The following is a 27,894-nucleotide window of genomic DNA, read 5'->3' on the forward strand; positions in this document are numbered from 1 at the left end:
AGGACTAGAATACCTGTTAAAATTGTAAAACTTTCCCGAGATCATGGAAAAAAACCTGAATCTAAAAACTATTTTGAATAACCACAGTTTTGTAATTTAGCTGCTGTGGTAGTCACCGTTTTGCATTGCGAAAATCATGGGTGTGTACGCAGAATCAGCTTTTGGAGGTGAACAAGGATCTAAATTCTTCACAGAAAGTCTGAGTCACTAACACTGAAAAACAATTTTAAATTAACAGATAGTATAAAATAAATTATTTTATTCCAATATTTTAATTCCCTACAAAAATGTTTTTAATTTATGATCTTCGTGGGAGGGGGGGGGGAAGAGGCCCCTTATAACCCCCCAAATTTTGCTTTTGGTGAAAATCCAGGTTTGGAACCCATGATTGCGCAATGGTAATAGGCTAAAAATGTGATTTTCTAAGGTTTTCAAATTTTGAGTTGGCTATTCCTTTAAAAAACTTATGGTTGCCACAGCGATCATACAGACCTACATCACAAATATGTATACATTAAACTTCAAATGCAAGCATTACCAGTTTGGAGGATAGATGCAGGGCCGCAACTGGGAGGGACAGGTGGGTCTAGTGTCCCAGGCTCTGGACTAGCGGGGGCACCAAATCACCGTTTATAACTGTTTCTTCTACATTACACAGGGTGCCAAAATGTGTGCTTGTGCCGTTTGAGAAAGTATCTAGTTGCGGCCCTAGATAGATAGCATCACCTAATGATCACAAAATCACAAATACTGGTCAAGCACACATAAGCACATTGTCAAGTTTCTCAAACAGAAATATGACATAGCTCCCATATTCAGGTGTGAAAATATATGACATTTAAATGGCAACAAATCAGAGTGGTGGACCATCAGGGAGGGAAAATAAGATCATTTTACCAGGAAAACTAAAGTATGAATAGGGAATCAGAAGATAAGTGTCGGATAGAGAGAGAAGCCACGCGGGTAAAAGACTTACATCCCAGAAGGGTCAGCAGAGCCTGGGTCGTGTCTGGTCCAGTGGCGGATCCAGGGGGGGGGGGGGGGGGCAATCGCACCCCCCCCTAAGAGCCTTTAAACAATAGGTTCAGGGGCGATCGCCCCTCCCAAGAGCCTTCAAGCAAGCATAACTCCAGTTACCTCACTTTTTTTCTTTATTAATCCCTAATTTTTTAAATTAATTTCCTTTTTTTTTCTCAAAGTTCCTTTCCCTAAAATTTGTGCACTCGAAGAAGTTCCACCTGGAGATTTCTTCTGCTGGTAAGGTCGAAAAAATAAAGAAGTCATAGCCGGGGGAGGGTCAATTGTATTCCCACTAAGGTTCTACAGAGATTCCATGCGATTCGGCCGTCACGCTGCCTTTTCGCTGCAACATATCCCCTAGTGCCTACGGGCTTGTGTAGAGAGGCAAAAATATGTACACCATTCAGTTTTCTTGGTAACGCGAAATAAAGCACAAGCCATCCAATAAGATGAATCATCGTTTTCAAGCCCTTGTAATCTATTTTTCTTAAATTCAGTCCTGAAATACGCAAGCTTGACGTGGATCAAAAAATGACCATATCTTTGAAGAAAACTGTTTTCAGTATGCAAAAATGTTAAAATTTTAAAATAAATGGGTGCTAGGAAAATTAATTCTATTACTTTTGTAGCACATCTGGGGTTTTCCGCTGCATTCGCTTACGGATTCACTGATAATGGCATTAACGGGGAGTTCCCCACAGGGTTAGGCTAACAGGACTCAGGACGATTCTTATCATTTTTTGATTTTCACTCTACAAATTCACTATAGTAGGGCCTAAAAGTATGAAAAATCTCAGCAAAGCCCCCCCCCCCCAAAAGCGTAGCTCAAAAGCCCTGCTGCAGAAGGTGAGCATTTGAACACACACACATAGCTTCTCTATAATATCTATGAAAATATAGGCCTCTGCCCCATCTAATAATTAAAGCGTTCATAATTTGAAATAAGTACCTGGATTAAACGTTATAAGTGGATCCCGCGTATAATGCTTTTCCAAAAACCGCCATAAAAGTCATTTTAAGCAGAAAAAAGCTTTAAACGTTAATATTAACATTTCCCGTTTAAAGCGTTTTTCCCCTTGCAACGTCTTTGTAGTCTGAGCATTAGTTGAAGATGGGACTACAAAAATGAATCGCACTAAGCGGGGAAAAGATTCTAAGAGCAGTGCCGCAACCAGATGCTTGGTCAGCATCTTGGTGTCCCTTGTAATGTTAAAGGGCAGGTAAAAGGTTTTAATTCATACCCCCCCCTCTCCGGTCCAGCGCCCGGGGCACCATACCTACCTCCTCTTCCAAAGTTTCGGCCTTGGGGAACGTTATAAGTAGAATCCACTATATAAAATTGATTGTGTGGTGTCGGATGTTCTGTGGGAATTAAATTTAACCACAAAAAATCTAAATCTCTGAAATTTAAATTTCAGACAAAAAATCTGAAAATTAATATTGTGCACTTGATAATCATAATTAAATATTAATGAAAATCATTCCAATTTGCATGAAAGTAAGCTTTTGCTATTTAACGTATCTGTAGCGAAAAACTGTTTTTGAATAGGTTTTTGACAACAACAAGGTGGTTCCAAATTAAAGTTTTCATCCTTTATGAGTTGTTTATTTGAAACCGAACCAGAGATTCAGGTTAGGAGATTGAGAGTAATTTTGATGTTCAGTCAGAAGCGCATTTACGGTTTTGCCGCCTGTAAGCTACACAAATTTCACCGCCCTTCTTCCACTCTAGTCTAATTTTCTTGACTACTCTATCCACGAATTTTCCATCCCATGTCATAGCCCCCCTCCCACTCCTGCAAGTACACCTGTGTTAAAGTCACTCTTTTAAAGGTCCGTCCCACGAGAGTTCGCTAGGGAAGCTGGGTGAGATAATTAAAGTTAAAGATAATAAAAGTCTTTGTCAGGATCTGCGGTCGTCTCGGGCTTTGGGGAAGCAATAATTTTTATGGCTTTCAATACAAAGGCAGAGGAACGAGCGTCTTCCTTTGTGAATGACCGAACAAGTACGGATCTGAAAGCATGCAGTAATTTAAAGTTTGAGCGGTCACAACAAGCTCAGTGCGACCCGTTACGGGTAAGAGGGCTGTCATTGTGTGTGCGTAGTACCTATTTATTTGATAACTACTTTGTTGTTGTGCATCAAGTTCATGCTCCTAAGGGTGGAGCTGACAGGGCCGGGGACGATTCTCATCATCTTTTTTGTTTTTTTTAAGCTATAAATTAACCATAAAGGGGCCCGTGAAAAGTCTGGTCTGGGGGCCCACTAGAGGTTTTAGCCTAAGGGCTCCGCTCTAGGATGTGGAGGCCATGGTCAGGGCTTTATATAATTTTTTTTCCTTCAAATGTTCAAGGATCGTCTCTCTTAAACGAGGTTTCTTGTATCCGAGTTAGCTTAGAATTCATTTCCTCTGGTTGACCGAGATCCTTATTTTATTCATATTATTTTGCCTAATTGTTATCATAACGTCACAAAGAGAAACATTTAATACTTTCACAGGTATAAAAAAAATTAAATTTAAACGGAAAGTATCTATCTACTTTGATTTGAAAATCTGGAAAAAAAGCATTTATCGAATACATCCGGATGAATTTTTATTTGTTCACATTGTTTTGTCCGGTTAACTGTGAGCTTTAATTTTTATCAAGCGAAGGAGGAAGAAGTAGGATTCTAGGAACATTTTAAAAAATAATAATTCTTCACATGCTTTTCATATTCTGCTCTCTTTTCATCTGCAAAGTTTTTATTTATTTGTACAATTGCTCATGATACTGTTAATAAAACATTTTTAGCTGGTAATGTGCATCAGAATTTCTTACAATGTTTATAAATATAACACACATTATTCAGTCTGCACCTCAAACTTTTTTTTCATACGGTATTTTTTGCGAGGGTAGCCAGCACAAATGTTCAAATTTATTATCAAAAACATCTTATTCATTAATTGTAACACCAGTTGCTGCAAGTAATTTTTTAAATAAGTATATTGCATATTGAAAAAATATAATTTTAATTTAGATTTAAGTATGTATTAAGTAAGTATTTTAAGTATGTTTTGGCACCTGCGGACACCAGGTTAGGTCTCACCGATCACATTTCCACTGTAAAAAATCACCCCCCCCCCAACACATCACCCTGGATCCGTGCCTGGTCTGGTCTGACAGAAAATAGAGAGAGAGAATCTAATTTGCTTCAAGTTTGATCAGAAGATATTGAAAGTGCTAAGATTTTTTTAATGAAATGTAAAATCAATCAGAAGGGAATTTATAGATTGATTAAGTAGTAAATATATAAATGTGTGCCTCCAACTGTTAATTACAGTGGATCCTGCTTATAACATTTTTCAAAAAATCGTCATAAAAAACATGGTAAATAGAAAACCTTGATGAGAAAAAAAATTACTTATTGTTAGTAAAATTTATTTTCGTCGTCCTACGTGGAAAAACATTCTAAATGAGAGAAACATTATACGCGGGATCAACAGTATATTTGTTTTAGATTTATTACATGTGCATTATTCCATACGTTTAATTCTCAGTGCTAATATGCTTCTTCCTACTGGTATACAATGAAAGTAAATGAACATTTGGATAGAACATGTTTTTAGAAATGAATAATACTTGATTCACAGATACCTCCTTCTCCTACCCAGAACGTGACCCACTGCTCAGTCTCAACGAAGAAATATAAGCAGGTCATCAAAGACCTGGGGCATGGAAGAAAATTCAGATACCAGTGAATTATGGGGGGGGGGGCATAATTTTTTTCAAGAAAAAATGTTTTTGAGAGGGATCCACTTTCATTCAAAAAGGACCCAGATTTTTTTAATGACCCAGGTAAATTAAGAGTACAGCTGCATCTCTGTTGTATATTGCTTTATTAATTTGCTTATTAATAATTGCTTTATTAATTATTGCTTGTTTTAATGGAAAATATAAATAAAAACACTCAAAGAAGCATATTACTAATTTAAACAATGAAAATTTGGTAAACAAACAAAATTGGAATTACCTACGTCTTGAAAGAGTCCAGATCAGAGAGGTTCTATTGCACAAGTTATGGAACCAAAAAGCGAAGGAACAAGTGTAAAAGTAAGTGAAGAAAAAAGCATACCTGTTTTCCAGACCATAACTGTTTCGGTTTAATCAGACATGGTGATAGAGTAAAAATACTTTTTTGAACAAAATCGATGGCCCCATACACCAGCTGGTGATATTCTTGTCTATCATATAAAACAAAAATACTTCATCAATGAGAGTATAAAAACAAAGATTTACTACTAATAAATTCTAAACATACTAAAAATTAGTTTGATCATCTTGATGCACCACTCAGTTATTGCACGTGAGAGATAAGTAGATTCCTGCACAAAACTTATTCCAAAGGACTATGCTTACAATTCTTTTGCCAAGATTTAAACCCGTATTAAAGTGAATGAGGGGAAGATCTGCATCATGACACATAATATTTTATTATGGCTCTGGCTATATGTCAGAACTGCCACATAAAAAAATCTATGTTAATCATATATTCCAATACAATTAGGCTCATTAATTATTTTACTTTTTTTGGGGATATTTTTTGATTGATGTCCTTAGTAGTTGAAACAAAAATATAAATCAAAGGAGACAGAAAAAGTTTTTGTAGAGAAAAATGTTTTATTGAAAATGGCGTATTCTTTCAAAGGCATTAAATTTTTTCATAATCATGTCTTGGTTGTGAACAAATCTTGCAAAATTCACTTCACTTCTATTTACAGTAAAACCCCTCTTAACAGACACCCCTCAGATGCAATCACTCCTCTTTTACAGTGAAATAATAATTTCCCCTTATATAATAAAAGTATGTATTTCAAACACTTGATTAATGGTCACCTCTCACTCACGGACAAAATTCTTTTGTCACACGGGTGTCCGGAAAACAGAAGTTTCACTGTATTTGAAAATTTATAATTCTCTACATGAATTTAAAATAATAATAAAAAAATATTTTTGCATTAACCTGGTGAAAAATCTGTCTCGTAACGTGAGGAGAGTACCAGCAATAATATGATCTTGAATAAGACCACTAAGTGGTGTGCCATCCTTAGGTACCAAGTACTGATGGTTTACATTCATTATGTGGTAGCCCTCAGCACGAGCTAATTCACTCTGTGGAAAATGGGCATTCATCTCATCCCCATCAAAGTCAGCATTGTATGCTTTACAATTTGCATAGTGAAGTCTTAAGGTTTTTTCTCCAGGCAAAACTCTAGCCTGCAAAAAAAGATGCAACTGAGATAAAATCAATTAAAATGAAGTTTAAATATTAGAGAGCAGTATGTCTAATTTTTTGACATGAGTTATGCATATACAGTTGAATACCGTTATAGCAAAAATCTTGCGGTAACGAAAAATTTTCTAATCCTTAAATAAGTTTACATAGGAACAATGTACAGTGGAACTTGGAATAACGAACTTAATTCATTCCATGAACATGCCCATTATCCAACTCGCTCGTCATTCAAATAAAACATCCCCATAGTTCCAATTATTCATTCACATAAAAATTATTGATAAAAACAGCACTCAATCAATAATAAATAATACAAATACACAGAGGAAGATATTCTATAAATAAGATAATACAATAATATCATAAGTAAACACAATACAATAATGTTTACTAATTAACTCACTCCAAACACAATGAGAGAGAAGTACTGAAGATTTAGGACTTACTGTTAACTGCAAACTCATTCTTTTAGTGTGACTTTGAAAAGAACCTATCCAATGACGCTTGCTTTTGCCTTGTTAAGATTTTTTGGAAATGAGAAATTGCATCATCATTGTAGATTCCTTGATCACACACTGCTATAGCTTAATTTTTGGTGGTTCTTTTCTACAAAACTTTGCTCTGCTTCCAATATTTAACATAGCCTATCTCTCAGTGATTCCTGTTTGAAGTGAGGGATTTTTCCTCATTTCTCACTTCTCTTCCTTAGATGAGATTCTATCCATAAGCTCTTGCTATTGTACACAACGGAGATCCATCATTTTGTCTCTGGTCAACTCCTAGCCATGCTCCTCCACTAGTTCTTGAATGTCACCTTTATTCCACGATCTTAAGTCCTACTGTCTTCACCAAGGACATAACCTCTTTAACAAATGGTGGTTTCTGTTCATGAGCAACTCCTCAGTCACGTTCAATAACACAATCAGCCCACAGTTTTCTCTGAGCAGAATTGAAGAGAAAACTTGAAGTGCACATACATGTGGTTACAATGCTACATCTAGTTTCGCATCATAGTTTGGCAACAGTCCCACTTGCACATGCGTTAATTTTTCGAGTGAGGCACATTTGATTGTGAAAAATCATCTCAGTTGTGATAACATGAAACTAAATAAACAAAATGCATAACATGAATTACAGCTCGTTAATCAAATCAAAATTCACACATTTTTTGTTTGAAGTTCCACTGTTTTGCAAATTCTGATACTATGAAATTAAAAATCTGTTATAAACAAGTCCCGGATGTTGTTGACATAAAAAATTCTAAAAGATGACCATCAAACTTGAAAAGAAATTCCTAAAAATCTCAAAACATGCATCAGAATAACAACACACAGTTCTTAAAAACCAGTTATGTTCAAAAGTCCAAGGAAAATGTTCCTAGAAAAACATGTTTTTTTTCTTTGGCCCCCCCCCCCCCCCGACATTACATTTTTTTCAAAAACCAATACAGTTTTCCTAATACAAAAATTATAATTTTTGAATGGGGTATGTAATCTGAAAGTGGAAATATACAAATATATACCGCAAAAACTTATTTATCCATTCAATGAATAAAAAATAATAGGTATATTTAAACTTATCTTTTCAAAGGTTTAGATGTTATAGGGGTATATTTGGGGAAAGAACTGATTCACTCAGTTAGTTCCTCTTCAATCATGAAATTTTCTGACTTCCCCGTGAAGACAGCAGAAATTTTTCTGAGGGTAGTAAGTCCACTGTTTTTTTCAGTCACTTTGTCAAATTTTCTACAACAGATTGGCCTACCCCGCCTTTGGTATACCTAATAATTTCCACTGGATAGTGGAAACCAAAATACTGAAATTTGATCTTATATACTTCAACTGTCCTTCAATATTCCCTTGGCAAAACAAAGTTTGTGAAATTTTAATGTATGCAGCACTTCCTTATCAAATTCATTTAGTATGGATTTGACCATTTGAAAATTTTCACTGCAGAATATGTAATCATTTAGCCATGTTCCCCATTGCGCGATAACTGGCTTTGGAGGCAGAGCTAATGCAGGAGCTTTGGCTTTAAAAGCTATTATGTGATAACGAGATTTCACAAAAACCTTTTCACATTGGAAAGGTGCTATGCATTGCAAGGCAAGTTACAGGTACAGCTTTTGGATAGAAGCTTCTAATCGCTTGCCCTGCTTTTATCATATATGGAGTAACATCAGTCAAGAAAAGTAAAATATTATTGTGCTCTACATCATTTGGCCACAAAATCTTCACGCTTTTGTCAAAAAGTTGACAGTGGAATGATTAACTTTTTCTATAATCTCAGAATTTAATAGAAAACATTTTCCTGGACGATCTAGCACAAGAATTCCTATGATGATATTAGCAACAGAGTGGGCTTCAGCATCAGTTGCTTCATCTATTGAAACAAATTCTTTTTTGCCTGCTATGAAAATCTTACCTTGTTCATCATTTCAATAAAACAATCACTCACAAACTTTTTTTTGCAGCGTTGATTCATTGGATATACAATGTCCTGTACTTCTCCAAGAAGTCCCTAAACTTTGAATTGTTTAGCTTTTCAAAAGGTGTCAGCTGATATTAACATACCGTGCATTTTCTTGAAGAAAGATGTCTTCTTTGAAGAGGATGATGCTTACACTGTTCAAAGAGTTGAGGCGATTGAACTTTTTTTTACTTCCTTTCTTCTAAATTTCTTTTTATGCTTATTCCTTCAAATGTGCTGTGCAACAGTAAATTTCTTTTCAGCTGCAACTTTAATTTCACACACTTAGCAAAACAAAATGATCCGATCAATATAAAAAACATCCTCCCCAAATTCTTTAACTAGCTTTTGCAAGAGACAAAATTTAGATGGTTTGCTTTTGGGCATTATTCAAAATTCAGCAATCCTTGTTCAGCACACAAGCTGTGGTGCAAAAGGTTGCGAAAATTTTCAAGTTAGTGTCCATTGTGCCAGGAAAAAAATATGTTGCTTCCCAAGAGACACCTATCGTGAAGTGAGAGTCCTTTCCAAGTAATGGGCCATGTTTTTAATTTCCTTTTCATGCATAAATTTTCATAGTCAAACATTTCTTCTCCTTTGCTCTCTCTTGCCGATAAACGGCTTAACTGACTTCTTATCTTCGGTGAAAGACTTTTGAAGTTCATATACCAAACTGTTGTATTTTTCACGCTGTGACTGCAAAAAAATTATAAACCATGCTCTTTTTCTGTCTGGTGCCAAAATTTGGATGGAGATATTTTTCTATGTGTACTTAGTTTTTTGTTTAAATTGAATTCTTTTATCACGACCACAGTCGTAGTTTGCTTAAAAAGCTGTTTGATTCAAGCTTTTTTTATATAAATGATATTTTCGATAATATTACTCAATGTAATTAGCATAAACACCTATATTTAATTTCTTTCACCTTTTATACTCTCAAAATTTTTGTAGAAAAGTGAAAATATTCTAAAAATGCCAAAAGATGCCCGAAACATAAAAAAATTCAAATGTCAACATCCGGGCCTTGATTATAATGAATTCAAATACAAGTTTCTGAAAATCAACAAAATAGTACAGAATATTCCAAAAACTGATAACGAATTGGTTTTACAGAATTAACTTGCTGAGCTGTTGGGGAAGAAGAATTGTTCTTTTATGGCTTGTGAAGATAAAATTTAACCAATACGGTGAGTGAGCAAAAAAGAATAACACCTGTAGAACGCAAATGATACACATTACAGGGGTGGGAAGTGACTAAGTCCATTTCGGAGCAGCTTTGGAGCAGCAAAATTCAGGATTTGGAGCAGTTTTGGAGCAGCAAATTCAGGATTTGGAGCAGCAAAATATGGGATTCGGAGCAGATATTTATAAATTGGAACAGTGAAATTAACAAGAATATTTCCGTTAACCCTCAACCCTTTTCAAAATAAAACTGCACTGTCTTTTGTTATCAAACATCTTTTCGTCAGCTTGATTTTTGGTGTTTTAGGCTTTTGACACCTTGTTTGAAAGAGCGGCTATCATAAAATTTTTTGCACCCGTCTATTTAAGATGATTTTTGCTTACTGTGGGCACTATTTGCTGCCTTGAACAGCAGCACTTCAAATGAGCTAAAAAAATTTTATAAGTTTTTAATTTTTTTATACTTGGAAAGAAATTGTTGCAAAATGGGAGAGAATTTCGGAACAATCAACTCGATGTTTGGCGATTCAGCACTCATCTGGCGAGATTGGCGATCTGACACTCGCTATTTGGCGAGATTGACGATTTAACGCTCGTAATTTGGCGATATTGACGATTTAACGCTCGTTATTTGGCGATATTGATGATTTAACGCTCGTTATTCGGCAAAATTAGCGATTTAACGCTCGTTATTCGGCAAAGTTTCTAAACTATCATTCGTAATTCGGCGGGCATGCGCTTTGTACTCCCGGAATGAAAATTTTTTTCACGAAACATCGGGATTTAACACAATGACAATCGACTACAGTAATTTCTGCTGCTTCCAGTGACGACTTTTTTTTTTAAACGGAAACACTCGAATTTGCACTTTAAAGCTGAAAGGCATTGCAAGCCATCTTCAGTTCCACGATCACGGACAATATCGGGGTTTCGCGATGGAAAGCCCGATCAGGGGCCGATAGTTTAAGTATAGTGGAATAAAACACGCTCTTCTCTCGTAAAGAAACGTTTCGTGGCTAGCAGGAACAAAATTTTTTTGGCGTCCTTTCCGAAATTCCGGGCATACTGAAGCAAAATTCGCTATTTGGCGCAGAAAAATGCGAAAATACGCTATTGGAGCAGGATGGCGCAAGATATTAGTTTTGGCGCAGTGCGGCGCAATTGGCGCAGAGTTCCCACCCCTGACATTAGGAATGTTTCATACACTGAAGAGCCTAAAAAACTGGTAAACCTGCTTAATATCGTGTAGGGTCTCCGCGAGCCCGCAGAAGTGCCGACTAATGTGTGAAGTAGTGCTGGAGGTAATTGACACCATGAATCCTGCAGGGCTGTTTATAAATCCGTAGGAGTAAGAGGGAGTGGAGATCTCTTCTGAACAGCAGGTTGCAAGGCATCCCAGATATGTTCAATAATGTTCATGTCTGGGGATTTTGGTGGCCAGCGGAAGTGTCTAAAGTCAGAAGAATGTTCCTGGAGCCACTTTGTAGCAATTCTGGACATGTGGGGTGTCGCATTGTCCTGCTGAAATTGTCCAAGTCCGTCGGAATGCACAATGGACATGAATGGGTGCAGGTGATCAGACAGGATGCTTACGTACCTGTCAGAGTCGTATCTAGACGTATCAGGGGTCACATATCATGCCAACTGCACACGCCCCATACCATCACAGAGCCTCCACCAGCTTGAACAATTCCCTGTTGACATGTAGGGTCCATGGATTCATGAGGTTGTCTCCATACCCGTGCACGTCCATCAGCTCAAAGCAATTGGAACCGAGACTCGTCAGACCAGGCAACGTGTTTCCAATCCTCAACAGTCCAATGTCGGTGTTGTCGGGCCCAGGCGAGGCGTAAAGCTTTGTGTCGTGCAGTCACCAAGGGTACACGAGTGGGCCTTCGGTTCCGAAAGCCCATATCGATGATGTTTCGTTGAATGGTTCGCACGCTGACACTTGTTGATGGCCCAGCATTGAAATCTGTGGCAATTTGCGGAAGGGTTGCACGTCTGTCACATTTATTGATTCTCGTCAGTCCCGTTCTTTCATGATCTCAGGGGTGCAAGTGCCCCTCATCTATTTCGGAGCAGCAAATTTCATTTTTGGAGCAGAAATTTTGAAAATGGAACAGAACTAAAAACAAACTATATCTGCAATATAAGGAGTAATTTTTCTGTGAAATGCCTAAAAAGTTTTGCCAAAAATGGTTGAAACAAATAATTCTAAATAAATTTCCTTCACAAATTGAAACCCATTTAAATTTTTTCTGAATAATTTTATCTGTCATTACTAAAACATGCATTACTGAAATGACGAATAAAAATTATGAGACTCTTTTCAAATTAAGCAACATGCATACTAAAAACCTAGGCAACAAGAATTTATGCTGCTTGAACACCAAAATCTTATTCATCCTGATATAGCAAAAAAAGTGCGTGCAGAATATAATAAGGGTTTTCGTGAAAAAAAAATTAGCTTCTCACAAAATTTAAAGAAATTATTAAATTTAAAAGCAAAATGCAAAAAACGAGAAAAATATAAATACCTTATTTACTTAAACAATTTCTCAACCTAAAATAGCATGTTAATAGATTACGAATCACGAGTCGCTTTCAGAAGTTCAGCATCTCAACGACAATTTTTTTTCAAATTTTTCATGCACTTGAACATAAGATTTTATATGTCTTATTCCATTAAAGCATTGGATGGACAGATTTTTCAATGTTCAAACAGACTTTCATTTATTTGTTAACAATGAACTCTCTTTCACTGTCTGCATTATCGTATGCTGAAGATAAAAAAAGCCTTCACCAAAACTGGCAAAATTTTGAACTTTGGGCTGCTTTCAAGGTTATAAAGTTTGAATATGTCTGCCCAATATCAATCTATTCTCTGAACTGATTTCACTTCTTGTAATTATTTGCATTGTATTTGCAACCCATTCATCACACATAATTAATAGTTCTGTTGGTGATACAATGTTGAGCAACATCCCAGCAATACGTGAGGGAGTAATGTACCATCCCAGCAATGCACGAGAGGGAGTGCAAACGTTTCATTCTCTCCAACAACATGTTTGGGAAAGGTAGGACATTAATATAAAAAAGGTATCTCACAGAAGTTATGTAAAATGAGCACATGCTCCTAGTACTAATTCCTTCCTTTGACTATTGTTAAGAGCATGCCCCTCCCCCACCAATGCAGTGGCGGACCGTGCTGCCATATTGGGCGCCGCTCTAGGAGGGGTGCTGAATGGAATTGAAAGGGTGAAAAAAGCTTTGTTTACCAAAAAAAAAACGCCTTCAGTAGCGCCAAAAACAGATTCCACATGGGTAGAAATCGTTTTCCTTGAGCTGCCCCTGTGTTCACCAAATCCGGATTTTCGCAATGTGAAATTGCCACGATCGGCAACTGCCGACGATAATCACACGACCGCATAGTGACTAGATGACAAACCTATGAATATTTTAGCTGGAGTTTTAACAGATCCCATTTTTTTCCAATGATCTTCGAAAAATGTCGGTAAATTAACGAGTAAACTAATCCTCTTTTCGATGTATGCGGTCTTAGAACGCATGTTGGCAGCCGCGAAATTACCGTAATTTTCAGTATATAACCTGGAGGAGAAAAAACGGTCTTCGAAATCGGAAAATTCGGCATATTCATTCAGGGACTTTGATAGCCCGCCGGTTAACCAATAACAGTATAGGACTTTATACTTCAAGGTAGTAGAACTACTTTCCAAGGTCACGACATAACGCGATTGTGGTAGATGGTGGGAAGTGAAAAAAAAATTAAAGTTTCTCCCTCCGTATTTTTTTTCCGTGTCTCGGAAAGAACGCGTCCCGTGAACAAAATTTTCATGCTTCTTTTTCCTAAATTCCCGGTATTTGACGCACTACAGTGGATTAGCGGTACCTACGCGAACCAGAAACAAGAATTGGCGCGAATGCGCAGGGATTTGGCGTCTTGGCGCACCATGTAGCAAGAGAACAGTTTCGGCGCAGTTTGGCGCAATTGGCGCAGCTCTTGCACCCCTGAAAGATCAGATCTTTTTCCGGCTGCAGCGATTTTGCAGATTTAATTTTTTACCGGAATTCCCGTTATTCACGGTATACTCGTGAAATGGTCGTACGTGAAAATCCAAATTTCATCGCTACCTCGGAGATGCTATGTCCCATCTCTCGTGCGCTGACTATAACACCACGATCAAACTCACTTAAATCTCGATAACCTGCCATTGTAGCAGCAGTAACCGATCTAACAACTATGCCATACGCTTGTTGTGTTGTATCGACGTTGCCGACCACAGCGCCATACTCTGATTGGTTCCATATCTCTTTATTTGCATACGCATGCCTGTGTACCAGTTTTTTTGACTCTTCAGTTTATTTCTTCCTTTTCAAAATGAGTGGCCTCTAAAAGAAAGAGTTTCCAATTAAAGAAAAACTCAAGATCATTTCTGAAGTTGATGCTGGAGCAAATGAAAACTATGTGGTATTAAATATGGCATATCTCCATTTACTCTTTCAGCATTTTTGTAAAATTGACCTAAGGTGGAATTTCAGATTCAAACAGCAGTTTCCAGGATCCCATAGAAAAAAGACTAGACCAGGCCTCTGCAACCTATGACCCACGAGTCACCCACTTTCTGAAAATAAAATATAATTATATTCAGGTATATTAAAGTATATACCCAAGAAATCATCTTAATAAACACATTTTGGTTGATTTTGACCAGCCAAAAAAAGTTGACAGACCCCTGGACTAGACTTCAACATTTTCTACATGTGGATGTAGCTGCATTTATTGGGACATTTGGTGCAATACATTTTCCAGAAACACACATGGTTTCAGGAGATTCATTTCCAAAATGTGCCAGTTACAGGCCCACTCATATGAGAAAAGATTTTGGAATTTGCATGTGCTCTGTTAGATGCAAGATCGTCCAAACATTTGTTTCAAGCATTGCACACGTTTGAGCATGCATGAGAAATTTGTTGTTTCAACAGTTTAAACATTACTTGCACAAAAAAAAATTATAGATTATTTACCTCAAATATATTAAGTAAATAAAAACTTACAAAGGTTTTTAACAGCTGGCTGATGTGAAGATATATAAAAAGAGAGGAAATTCAACTGCCCCTGTGGGAAACTGAAAACACGTCCTTTCACTTTCAGGGCAAATGCCTTAGAGTACAGAGGCAACGAATATCTCAATCTTTCCTTGGAGCTTGTGTGCACTGAATGGGACCATACATGGATGGTCGGACCTAACTCAAGCCAAAGCTCACTATTGCTGACAATGTCACCAGATGGCGACTTATCTGAGGATGATGTCACTCTCTGCTGTCCATACAAAGGTTTTTTATAGCGGGCTGATGCGAAGATTCATTTTTGAAAGAGGAAATTCAACTGCCTCTATAAGGCATCAAACCCACACTATCTGGTGGCATTGTCAGCAAATGTGAGCTTTATCCTGAGTTAGGTCAGACCATCCATGTAAGGTCCCGTTCAGTGCACATGAGTTCCAAGGAGAGATTGAGATATTGGTTGTCTCTGTTGTCTAGTGGTCCAGGGCGTTCACCCGGAAAGTGAAAGGATGTGGGTTCGATTCCCCTGTAGGGGCGGTTCAATTTTCTCCCTTTCCAAAATATATCTTCACATTAGCCAGCTGTTAAAAACCTCTGTATGGATAGCGGAAAGTGACATCATCCTCGGATAAATATAACTCGTCCAAAAAAAAATTCAATGCCTATCTGATTAAAGTTATTTTTGAAATTTAATTTCATTATTTCCATTACCTGCTACATAAATAAGTAATTTTTTCCACAGAATTGAATTCTGCTATAACAAAAGAATTTTAATGAAAGTTAAAAATCGGAAATTCCTTCATGATGAAATTTCTTCAGTCCCTTGAAATTAATTATAACAGAATTCAACTGTGTAGGGAGTCTACTGCTATCATTGTCCAATTCTTAAACCATTAGTCCTCTAGAATTTCAGGTTACAAATTTAGAACTTAAAACTACAAAAAACATCATGAAAATGATAAATCGCACCTATCATCCTAGAAACCATTTATATAGCACAAAAAATAATGAAATTCAATATTTTATACAAGCTCCCTGGAGTCCTATTAGCATAATGCATATAAAAAAAATTCCATGCAACATCATCTGAGAAAAATTTGTCCACACAATAAACTGTTTAGAGAAATCTGGTGCATATAGCACTGGCTGATTTATTAAATTGTTTCAAACAAGTGAAACTTCCATTACAATCGGGAGTCAAAACAATTTCTTGCTTTGCAGCCGATACCGAAAACATAGGAATGTAGTGACTATAATATCCTACCAATCCTAAAAAGGCTCCCATTTCAGTTTTTGTTCCTAGAGTAGAAAACTTTTCGATTGCCTCAATTTTCGCTTCACATGGTTTTCACCTGATCTTGGGCAAAATGACATTTAGATGGTTTTGGTGTTAATTTAGTACCCTTCAAGCATTCTGATACAAATTCAATATGTTTTAGGTGAGTCTCCCATGACTCGGAAAATATTGCTATATCATCAAGATATGGTGCAGTAAAATTTCTGTATCTCCTTCGTAATTCTGACACAAGTTTACTAAAGGAATATGGAGCATTTTCCAGACCAAATGGCATATGTAATGACCTGTATGTTCCGAAATTGGTAATAAAAGCAGCAAATATTTGAGCTATGGAACTCAACGGAATCTGCAGTACCCTTTGGATAAATCTAAGTAATGAAAGTAAGTATACTAAGTAATCTAAGTATAAATCTATAGTAATGAATTTTGTTGACAAAACTAATTCAAGTCTTCCCTCAATATTTAGCAATTGAAAAAATTTGGTACGTATCACTTCATTTAATCCGCAGTAATTAATACAATGTCTGGAATCCTTATGTGGTGCTTCAACTAAGATAATTGGTAAGGCATAATCCGATTTCCCTACTTCAATGATTTTCAAATCTAATATTCATTGAATTGAATTTCAGTCTTTTAAATACCATTCTGTTGTTGATAATTCTTTGACAGCCTAGCTCTGATGGGCTTATCAATTATAAATGTGATATCATGTTCGACCAGATGAGTCATCTCTGGCTCATTAGAAAATATTTTGCAGATTGTTCAATTGGTGCTCTATACGCTTGACCAAGTTACTTTTCTGGACAATGTCTTCAAAATTGAAAATATTATTTGGATTGGTCTCTAAATGGGGAAAATCTGCATCACTGTCCGTGTAGCCATCAAAATATGCACATAATTCATGATGATAGTCTCGTCAAGTACGGGTCTGCTTCTGTTGATGCGAGACAAACAGCTGACAAAACTATTCTGCCATCAATTTAAATCTTTTCATCAACAGTTCTTTTACAAGGTCATGATTTTCCACATTCTCCTCGGGCTCTCATGTAATCAGTTGATTTATTTCATGAGGTAGCAGTCCTAGATGAGTGACCCATTCCTCCTTTGGTACTAATACCCGGCAAGCTTGCCGCTCAAAGAGTACAAGGTAGAGACTTATATCATCGCTCATATCGAACCTTTGCATCAGGTTTTGGAACTCTCTGCCTGGACTTTTAGTGTTTTCAAACTGAGTCCTTCCACCTGATCAGGATTTTACCTTGATTTTCAGTTTCTCTATTTCCAGTCTCATACATTGCTCTTCCATTACGTCTCTTCTCCACTGCTCCTCGATTTCATCTTTTGTTCACTGCTCCTTGAAATCAGCTTTTCTCTTTTTCTCTTCCTTTTTATCACCTATGATAGTTTTCAGTAACTCTTTGCAAACTCCTCATCATAGTTTTTGCTTTTCAGAATGGCCTTGAGATCTGTGATTTTGAAATTAGGAGAAGTGTCCAACCCCAATTCACTCGCGAGCACCTTCAAGTCCTCTTTGATGCCCTATGTCAAATAAGACATGGCCACCTCGTGTAAAAGGCTCAATTCATAAAGATATATGTGGATGAGTTACAAGATAAACGAATACATGCAAAATGAAATTGGAAACATTCCCACAAGGGAAACTCAAGTTAGTTACACATAAATGACACTGCAGTGTACTTTCGGTCAGAAACACTTTTTTTCACAGGCGTGAAACACTTATTGCGATCCACATTTATCACAGATGCGCACTTTTCGAGTCTTGACGACCCACGGCGAAGACGAAAGAGATAGCGAAATCTCCAGCACAATCTCATGAAGACGAAACTGATTGTGAAATCCTCAGCACAGTCTCGCAAACATGAAGCCAGTCGCCAAATATTCAGCACAGTCTCGCAAACATGAAACCAATGACGAAATCCTCAGCACAGTCTCGTGAACATGGAACTAATTGCGAAATCTTCAGGACCGTCTTGTGAAGACGAAACTGATCACGAAATCTTGAGTCGGGCTGACTCTGACAAAGACGAAACCTTCTTGCGATCGTCGAACCTCCGAGCCTGGGTGGTTCACTTGAATCAGCGCGACCCGAAGAGGGAACTCGAATCAAGAAGATTCACCCTCACATCCAAATCTGCAAATTCAAATCAATCCCGGCCAAGCATCCATTTTTCTCTGTGGGGCTCTTCACAGAGAAACACACACACAGCCTGTATTTTCGAAACACTTATTACGTGCACAAAACATACAAGATGATCACACACAGACATAAGAAAAAGCGTGGCCTTTCCTGCCAACTTCTCCCGGCGAACCCACTTGTTGCCAAAACTAATTTTTACAATACTATTTATTCCCCCTGCATGCCGCAGCGTGATCTACCAATAACAAAAAGAACTATAACTACAAATCCAACATATATTCCATTCTTTTGTTGAATCACAGTCTGTCAACTCTCTTCAACAATGTATGCACAGCAAATTATAAAGACATGTAAGTTTAAAAATGAAATTCTTTTGAGACCACATTCAAAAGCACAGTGCAAAATATGTAAATTACAAGATCCACTGCAAATAAGTTAAGGTGAACCAGATGGTTTTACTGTGTTGTCTATCGTTTTCTTAAAAAGGACTTTTTCATATTTTACTGTTCAATGCCAGTGTCATCGTTTTTGACAAATGAAGCACTTTCATTTCAAGCTCTTTGATGAGCATTGTACTTATTGTTTATGCCTCTGCATGCTCTAAAAATACAGAAGACAATTGAATGCTGTTGGGTAGCATCAGAATCGCCAAACCTAGAATAGGCCTACGTATCCAACTGCTTTTTTACGCAAACTGTTGTTTCACCTATGCATAAAATGTGCACCATAATTTTGAATGATGTCTGCTAGTTACTATCCAAGACCATGAAGTAGTAAACACAAAATTATTTTTTCTATCCAGACAAAAGTTTTTAATGACTTGCTCTACTTGCTAAACCCTCAAACTAAGCAAATAAAATAAATTAATAAGCCAAATGATCCACATACACCCCAAATAATGCGAAAAACAATAAAATGTCTGCTTTGGCAGAATCTTAATTGCAATCTTCAGCATTTGCAATATTTTGCAATATATCAATGATTCCCTCTTCAATTAAAATCAATTACATGAGTTTTGCTGATACGATTTGGTAAAAAAGTTGGACAAAAACGAGAAAGTAGGATGAAACATAGAAAGTATGACAAAAGTAAGTGAGAGCTCTGAGAATGTATCACAACCACAATCTTGTTTGTCGTCACATTTCTTATTTCAGAAACTAATCCTCGCTCATACGAAGGTCTACAGGCATAAGCCTGGGTCCATAACCTCTTAACGCCGGGAAATAGATCCATAGACACATATTATGTAATGGAAATGTTCGCTGTACATAATAAAGAAAAACCGGATCATCACATACTCACAAAGATACAAGCGTGCGAACAGTGAGAAGGCAGGATAGGAACTGACGAGTAGCCTGCATGATCACATAAGTGCACTGTGCTTAATATGGATATTACATTCCATAACATCAGCAAGTATCGGGGTGGAAAATTAAAACTTTATTTTTGTAGCAGGAAACTCGTTTTCGTAGCAGCATGTATCAGTTTTGTGTAGCACTTTAAAACTTTGGCAGTAAATAAAATAGTTTTCATATGCACATATTGAGTAGCGAGCACACTAGGGTGGGTCACCATTCTATGTAAAATTTTTTTCTTAAATTTCTATCCAGCACAGCACAAAAAGGGTGCCAAATGATGCTTTTAGCTCACATATAAATTTTTTTAAGAATGGGTTATCTTCTGCCTCCGGATAGACTTAAAAGAATACATATTTTGAAAAAAGAATTTTTTTGATGAGTTGTCACATAAGGTTTTAAAAAAAAATTTTAATGGTTCACATGAGTAAAATTTATTTATTATAAGAAAAAGTTTACAAAAAAGTGACATTTATATCATTATCATCATATTTCAAATAGCGCAAAAGTCCTTCTTACTATTGAATTTCGGCACAGCGTTTTGAGATTACTTATTAACCGAAACAGCGACCCAGTCCATATTCCTAAAAATTTCTAACCGCCAGGATATGACAATGGATCAGATATATTCTACTTCTGCCATTCAATGAGATCAATGTAAGATTCATCAAGTTTTACAATAGCAAATTGAAACAGTCCGAGTCTATTTTTCTGAATGCGGTGGGCTGTTACTTCACGGATGTGCGGTTCAGAGTCGGTCAGCATTGTGATCAATGAATTTTCAGGGTGTGTGAAGTAAGTGTGTCTTTGAGAATAACTGGATATATTTCGCCTTTCAGTTCTATGGGCAAATACCTAGTTGCAGCAATGAGCTTGAACAGGTGCTGTGTTCCATCTTTACAGGAAGGGTGAGTTTTGATAGCAAACCATGTTGAAGCATAAAACTTGACGACATATGTTGCTAGAATTAAATTTTCAGTAGATTTCAGCAAAATATACAAACGTAGAATTCGATCAGCATGAGTCAGCCATTGGGCATGAGACATTTTGCCTTGCGATTTGTTAATCATATTTCCGCACCATGGTCGTTTTTCTGCACACGAGGGCTAATTACACCGGAACCTGTAATTTATTGCCGATTCTGAATGCCAGGCTTGTTTTTTATACTCATCGAGAGGTTGGTGCGCTAACCCCTCAATGGAGAACTCCCCTACAGTAGTAAACTTTTTCTGCAGTCACATCGCCGTTTTAGTTGTACCCGTGTAAGGAAAGTTTTCTGACAAGGACGAACCGGGTATCGAACTCGCGACCCTCTAAACATTCTTTGGTTTTTTAAATGAGTATCTTGTCGACCTGGGCTATTGCACCCCCTGGCGATTTGTTTGCCAAAGCCTTAGGCCTTTTGAAACTGCTGAGACTATTCTGTACAAATATGTTTGGTCTGTGCTAATACCTTGAATAGAAAGCTTTGGTAACTCTTTTCAAATAACTTGAAACACCGAGTTTTTTTTCACATATTTCTATATCTTTGCCGATTCTCCCTGAAAATGTTTTGGGTCCAGATGTGCTGCCGTCAATATGTAGAAACAAGTGTCAGAAGGGTAATTCGTTCATATGCAGTAAACAGATAATCCACTGCAACACAGCTTATCTAATTTTTTTCAAGCAGATGTATGACACCCTCCATATTAATCAACGTTCACATTTTCCACATCACATCCAACTGCCACTAAAGACTCCATAGATATTTCTGATTCCAAGAAGAAATCTAAGATAGCTTGTTTTAAGCACTCAGATATGCCAGAAGTTGGTGCTTCGACGATGGTTCCATTATCAACAAGTTATATGCTCTTCAAGAATGCTCTGTCTATACATTTTTCCGTCATTTTTTGATATAATTAAAGTTTTATCCTTCCATCCGACGAAGTACAAAGCAGTTATTTGCAGGACTTTGGTCACTCATAGGTCGATTAGGAAGCTTTTCTCTCTGAAAGGAATATTTTGTATTTAAGGCAAACACACTCTTCAATGTTCTTACACTTGCAAGATGAAATAAATGTCAAACAATAATTTACGGCGAAAATCTTCTAATTGCTTCTTTGGTATTTTAGAGTGTGATTTTAAAAGATATTTGTATTTCATATATGGTACGACTTTCACTCGTTTTTGTTGGACAGAAGGAATGGAATCTCTTGACTATATTTCTTCAATTTTTGCCCTGACAATGTGCTCTAGTTCTTTATGTGGCCTCTTTTATTATTTCATTATCACGTTTCATTTTATGATGGTTTCCCTCATAGAACTTAATAATATCTTTGTAAGTTGGTAATATATTGCATTTAAAGTCAATTGGATCATGAAATGAACATTTCCACTTTGAACCAGTATGATCCATGATGAAAATGGCACAAACGAATGCAACACAACCTTGCCTTATTTCAGCGGGAGTTATACTGAGAAACATGGGTGTCACATGCGCGCGTATGGTCTCCCTAGACTCTCTCACAACTACAACGCGACGAATTGTCTATGTAGAAAGTAATGCAATTCGTTGAAACCCTGACTGAAACCTACCTAGGAAAAATAAATAAAAATATGGAAAAAACCAAAAAGTCAATATCAATCCGGAGGCAGTTACACTAATCAGAATGTAAGAAAAAAATCATGAGTGTTATTTTGAGACCATTTAGTACTTATTTATCACCGGGGCCCACTAAAAAAATGTGAATTTTATTTTTTGACCTACCATCGCGCACACGCACACACAAAAAAAAACAGTGTTATCTCAGCTCAGAAGAAGGGGGTGCCCCTCCCCAAGGCGCAAAATACATAGATTTCCTCTAGAAGAACTTATTTTTTAATCATAGAAATTTTTTGAGAGACTTCTTGATATATTTATATTTTTACATTCTCTACAATATCAACAAATGCGAGACTTCTAACATAAAGACATTTTAACAAATGGTATTTCAGATTTAACAACTAATTTGAAAATGAGTAATTTTAGATTTACTGTGTAAACTTGGTATAATCAGTAATTTAAAAAAAAATCACTAAACCAGAGACTTGAAACACTCATTAGAAAAGTAATTATTTTTCTTGTTTTTGCCGCTGATGCAAGTCTAAGTTGTGCCTTTGTACTATTCAGTTTCGCGCATTTTTCAACGTTTGATCTTGCTTCTTTTACCAGAATTTACCTATTTCCTATTTTAAATGATAAGTGTTTCTTTTTGAGTTTGCTCGTTGTCATTACCTCAGTTTGATTCAACATACTTTGGGATAACTTCTTTTGCTGGGTCATTCTTAGAATATTTATTAGAAATTCTCAAAAATTTAATAGAGATTAAAAACTATAGAAATAAAAACAAAAGAATGATGATTAAAATATTAGAAATTTAATAGAATGATTCTATTTTCACAAAAAATTCAATTTGGGTGAATCCATTTTCACTCCCTGTTTTTAACTGATTTATGATTGCTCCATGTATTTTATCTCCCAGCATCTTCAACAGATTTTCAGTCTCTCATTTTGCTTCCAAGTTTCCTATTTTCTACTACTTTATTCTCTTGATATGCCATTTCCTTTCAAGTCATTCACCACAATCTTTAGTGTTCAATGGAAAACGGTTTCCAAATGAGCATTAATTAAAATTACATTGTCTAGACCAGCGGTTCTCAACCGTGCTGCATGTGCAATTCCCAGGGGCCCCACGGCCAGTCGAGAATAATAAAATAAATCAATAAATTTGATAAACAAAAAAAAAGAGGCCTAAAGGCCAATAACCACCATATAAATAATGTACTAAAAAGGGCTCCTCGAATTAAACATGCCTCCGCCATAGACATTATTCACTGAAAAGGGCTCTGCGAGTCACAAAAGGTTGAGAACCGCTGGTCTAGACCATGGTCTGGTTGTGGTTGGTTTGAAAGGGAGAAAAATATCATGCATGTAAGTGTTGTGCTTGTTATATATTCAAGTGTTGCCATTTAACTTCCAAATCAAAAACGAGAATGAAAATGAAAACTTTTTCTGCGAGTTTCACTATGACTGTAGTGGATGGAATAATTTGCAGAAACCATTGTAATTTCTGGTTCATTTTATCTAGCTGGAACACAACTAAGGAAGTATACAATAAAATATATGTAATTTTATAAAATGGGTGAATATAAAACCCAGGATAAGAGCTTCAATGACTAAACTGCCTATGTTATCTCTCACCATATTACTCATGGCATATACAAATCTGAGATTCCCCCAGATAATTTTACTCTTGCGACTTATATGTCAGAGAGGCACCAAAATGATGTCTTGCAGAGGTGAGAATTTTGTCTCGAGCCTTCCCTGCCTCTTCACTAGATTGAACAGGGAATATTTCTTTTTTTTTTAAATAAAGGGATCTGTGAAAAATTGTGACCGACTGTTCATAGAAAATAATGACCTAGACATACCAAATTCCAAGATGTGGAAGCCCCTAGCTGTCAGTATAACTGCTCTATTTCAAACATGGTTCGTACTCTTCCAACGAAAAAAAATTCAAGGACTATTCAAGCACTTTTCAAGGTAAAACTTAAAAATTCAAGGACTTTTTTTACAAAAGCATTTTTAACATGAATAGGCGCATATTTAATTTTGATTAAAACTTTCAGAGATTACATTTCTACCTACTTTATTTCACATCATCTGTAATGAATAAAGGAGGCCACATACACATATATGTCATACAAAACATATGACACATTGAATAACACAGTTCGTGCCTGTCAATTTCTTCATTGAAACGTAGTTTAGTCTCTAAAAATTGCAATTAATTTTCTTATTTTCTTTTAAAGATTGAAAAAAAGAACTCTTCTAAAGATAGAAAAAGATTAAATTATTTCTTTCATTAATTCTGAATTTATTTATTTCATTAATGCTGGAATAATTTCTTTCATTAATTCTGGAATTTTTTCATCAATTCTGGAATTATTTCTTTCAACAATTCTGGAATAATTTTTCATAACTTTTGGAATAATTGCTTTCATCAATTCTGGATTTGTTTCTTTCGCTAATGCTGAATTCTTTTATTGATTCTAAAATTATTTCATTAATTCTGGAATTATATTTCATTAATTCTGTAATTCTTTCATTAATTTTAATTCTTTCTTTCATTAATTCTGTAATTCTTTCATTAATTTTAATTCTTTCTTTCATTAATTCTGTAATTCTTTCATTAATTTTAATTCTTTCTTTCATTAATTCTGTAATTTTTTCTTTCATTAATTCTGTAATTTTTTCTTTCATTAATTCTGGAACTATCTCTTTCATTAATTTTGGAATCATATCATCGATACTGAAATTATTTCTTTCATTTATTGTTTTAAACTCCTTTAAACAACTATGGATGCCATTAGAAAATAACGGAGATGCGCCGACATTCAACGCGTCACGTGATCTTCCAAGTAATTATGTAGACCACTGAAGTCATACCAGCGCCGGTACTAGAACGCGGGAGGGGGGGGGGGCAACTGCCCCGGGTGGCAGTTTTTAGGTGAACACCGTTATAAAATTATCGAATTCCGAATTGGTGGGGGCGGCAAGACAATACAAAAATCCTAGTTATGGCCCTGCGTCATACTCCCTCCAGTAATATAAGCTCAATGGATTTCAGTGCCGATTCACCCATTGAAGTACAGTTTGCATTTGGCGACATTTTTGTCTGGCACACTCAGCAACCAATCTTGATAGAAGGGATTTTTCAGCCACACAATTAATTAAAAGTACACACACTTGTTACTCATTTTTTGTTTTCTTTCTTTAAAGAACCTTATACAACCTTAGACAGCATGGGCGGAGATACGGGGGGGGGGGGATGTGAAGTTGACTGATCTAATGTATATATGCATATATGAATTGACATCATCATCGTGTCCCCCCCCCCCAGACTTCCAAGTCAATCTCCGCCTATAGTTGACAGTAATCAGAGGAAGCTTCGCTCACTTACGGACCGAAAGGCTGAAATTATTTCGGCAAAAATTATGACACTTTTTTATTAAGATATTGATTTCTCAAGTCCTCCAGAAAAAATACCTTGTACAAAAGTTTAATGACTTCCAACGACTCCAAATACATCTACATACGATCACATGATACATGCTACCATAAAGCCGGGTTTTCCTAGAAGTGGGTTGTTGCAATACCTTCTAGAACAGAAGGATTTCTACTCTAGAAATAGGTATTGGTTGGTTGTTGGGGGTCAGAGTGTGCCGACTGAGCTGAAGAAAAAAAACAACGATCGGAAGTTCATTTTGAACTCTAGCTTTTATTCCATAAAAGTTGCAAGGAAAAAAAACAAGATCATTTACGATCATAAAAGAAATAAATAAATAAAACGGCTGACAAATAACAACCGGCAATCTCAGGGAGAAAAAAAACAATCCCGACATAGACGCGGAAAAAAACCAGCCTACAGTACAAAGCTGAGCTCCCGTGAGGGTGAGAGCATGCCGTCAGCGATTTACATATTGCGTCGGGACGAGCGGTTCCACGTGCACAGAGAATAAAAAGGGAAAAAACATTCCAACATAGGTTTTTGGCGCCGCATGAACCGAACTGTATCATTTCGTGTCGACAGAAACGTTTTACATAATCACACTACGCGTTTGTGTATTCCTACCGTGGCGCATCAGCTCACGGCCCTGCTATCTGCATGCATCTACTCTGTCATCTGCATGCTCCGGTTTGAAGGGAAGCATCGAGCTCGATGAAGGGAAGTGAAAGAAAATAAAAATGAAGAGAAGATCGGTAAAACGAGTGGCGCACAACGCATTTGACTCCTCCAGAAACAGTCGGCCAATCACGCCCGACGTAAAACACTGCCGTGTGAGGCTTGTTGCGCTCTCTAGGATCTAGGTTTTCTTATTATTGGTGAGTGGACGGCGTGTCACGCTGGGCGATTCACTTTGCACGCGGCACAAAAAACCTGCTCCTATGAAAACTCGGCTTTATAATAATGGGGAAAAACGTGCTTTAAATCCAATTATCCAGGGTTATTGGCTACTAAGGCTTTTTCCCTGTGCTTTTCACTTTTTTAAGGACGTCACTTACGAAGTAAAAAAAAAAAGTGGCGAAAACTATTTCGGAAAACACAAATTTCTCAAGGAATCTCACAGAATTCTTAAAAAAAAATTCTTTTTCAAGGACTTATTTATTTTCAAGGACTTTTCAAGGTTTTCAAGGACCGTACGAACCATGTCAAAGCACTGTAAGCTGCTTGGGATGACCATTAAAAAGTCCAGGGCGATTTAATTCATAGATTTGTTAGATCATATCGTATTCTATGATACAGACCAATGTTTCACATAGTATTCAGATCTTGGAAGGGTTGATCACCGTTCTCTGGAACTGTCTCAGATTGAAATTGTGAATCAAAAACTGTGGAAATTGTAGCAATTTGTAGCAAATTTTCCACCCCTGAAATATGGACTTGATAAATACAGGTCCTCTGAATCCATTTTTCATTACAATTGTTTTTTAATATTTTTTCAAGATTATTAGTGAACACTCTCTCATCTGCAAGGAGCACAGTCACAAATTCAGTAGCGTGTAAAGGTCAGTGGACGACATCAGACATTCTAGTCATCTGACTCAATGTTTGCTGTTGTTCCTCATAGTGCTTGCCACGTGTTGTCACTTCCAGTGAATGACCAGCCTTATCAATCTAGCCAAACTTTAAGGGGCTGTATAAAGATATATATCTCATAACAAACATGGCTTCTTTACATAATGTCTTACATAATGTTACATAATGTCATGGCCTCTTTACATGGCTTATACATAAAAGTTTCCCTGATGAATAAACAAGTTATTAGTCAAATTTGTCTCTGAAATAATTTTGTGTATGATCCTCCTCCATCCCCCCCCCCCAAAAAAAAAACAACAGATGCTTCAACTTTTATTAGACTTGTTCCATAATGAATCAACCAAAAAATTGATAGTCAGACTGTCTCTGATTTCCTTCAAATTCGGAATATACACAGGGGCTGTGCAAGAATGAAAACACTAAAATTTTCA

At 36.6% G+C, this 27,894-nt stretch overlaps 1 protein-coding gene across 1 annotated transcript in view; it reads right to left on the reverse strand.

Moving 5' to 3' along the window:
- The window catches only part of Polr1A (RNA polymerase I subunit RpI1), a 553,279-nt gene that overhangs the window by 328,566 nt on the left and 196,819 nt on the right, over positions 1–27,894 (reverse strand). Inside the window, exons 11-12 of the mRNA XM_089249700.1 lie at positions 6,023–6,276; positions 5,135–5,243 (exon numbers count right to left, since the gene is read on the reverse strand). Coding sequence (XP_089105826.1) covers positions 5,135–5,243; positions 6,023–6,276 — 363 coding nt within the window. The remainder of the gene's footprint in view (positions 1–5,134; positions 5,244–6,022; positions 6,277–27,894) is intronic.

This window comes from Pholcus phalangioides, unplaced genomic scaffold (genome assembly GCF_987345545.1).
Source record: "Pholcus phalangioides strain wild (caught in Gottingen) unplaced genomic scaffold, Ppha-v1.0 ptg000022l_1, whole genome shotgun sequence".
NCBI lineage: Eukaryota > Metazoa > Arthropoda > Arachnida > Araneae > Pholcidae > Pholcus > Pholcus phalangioides.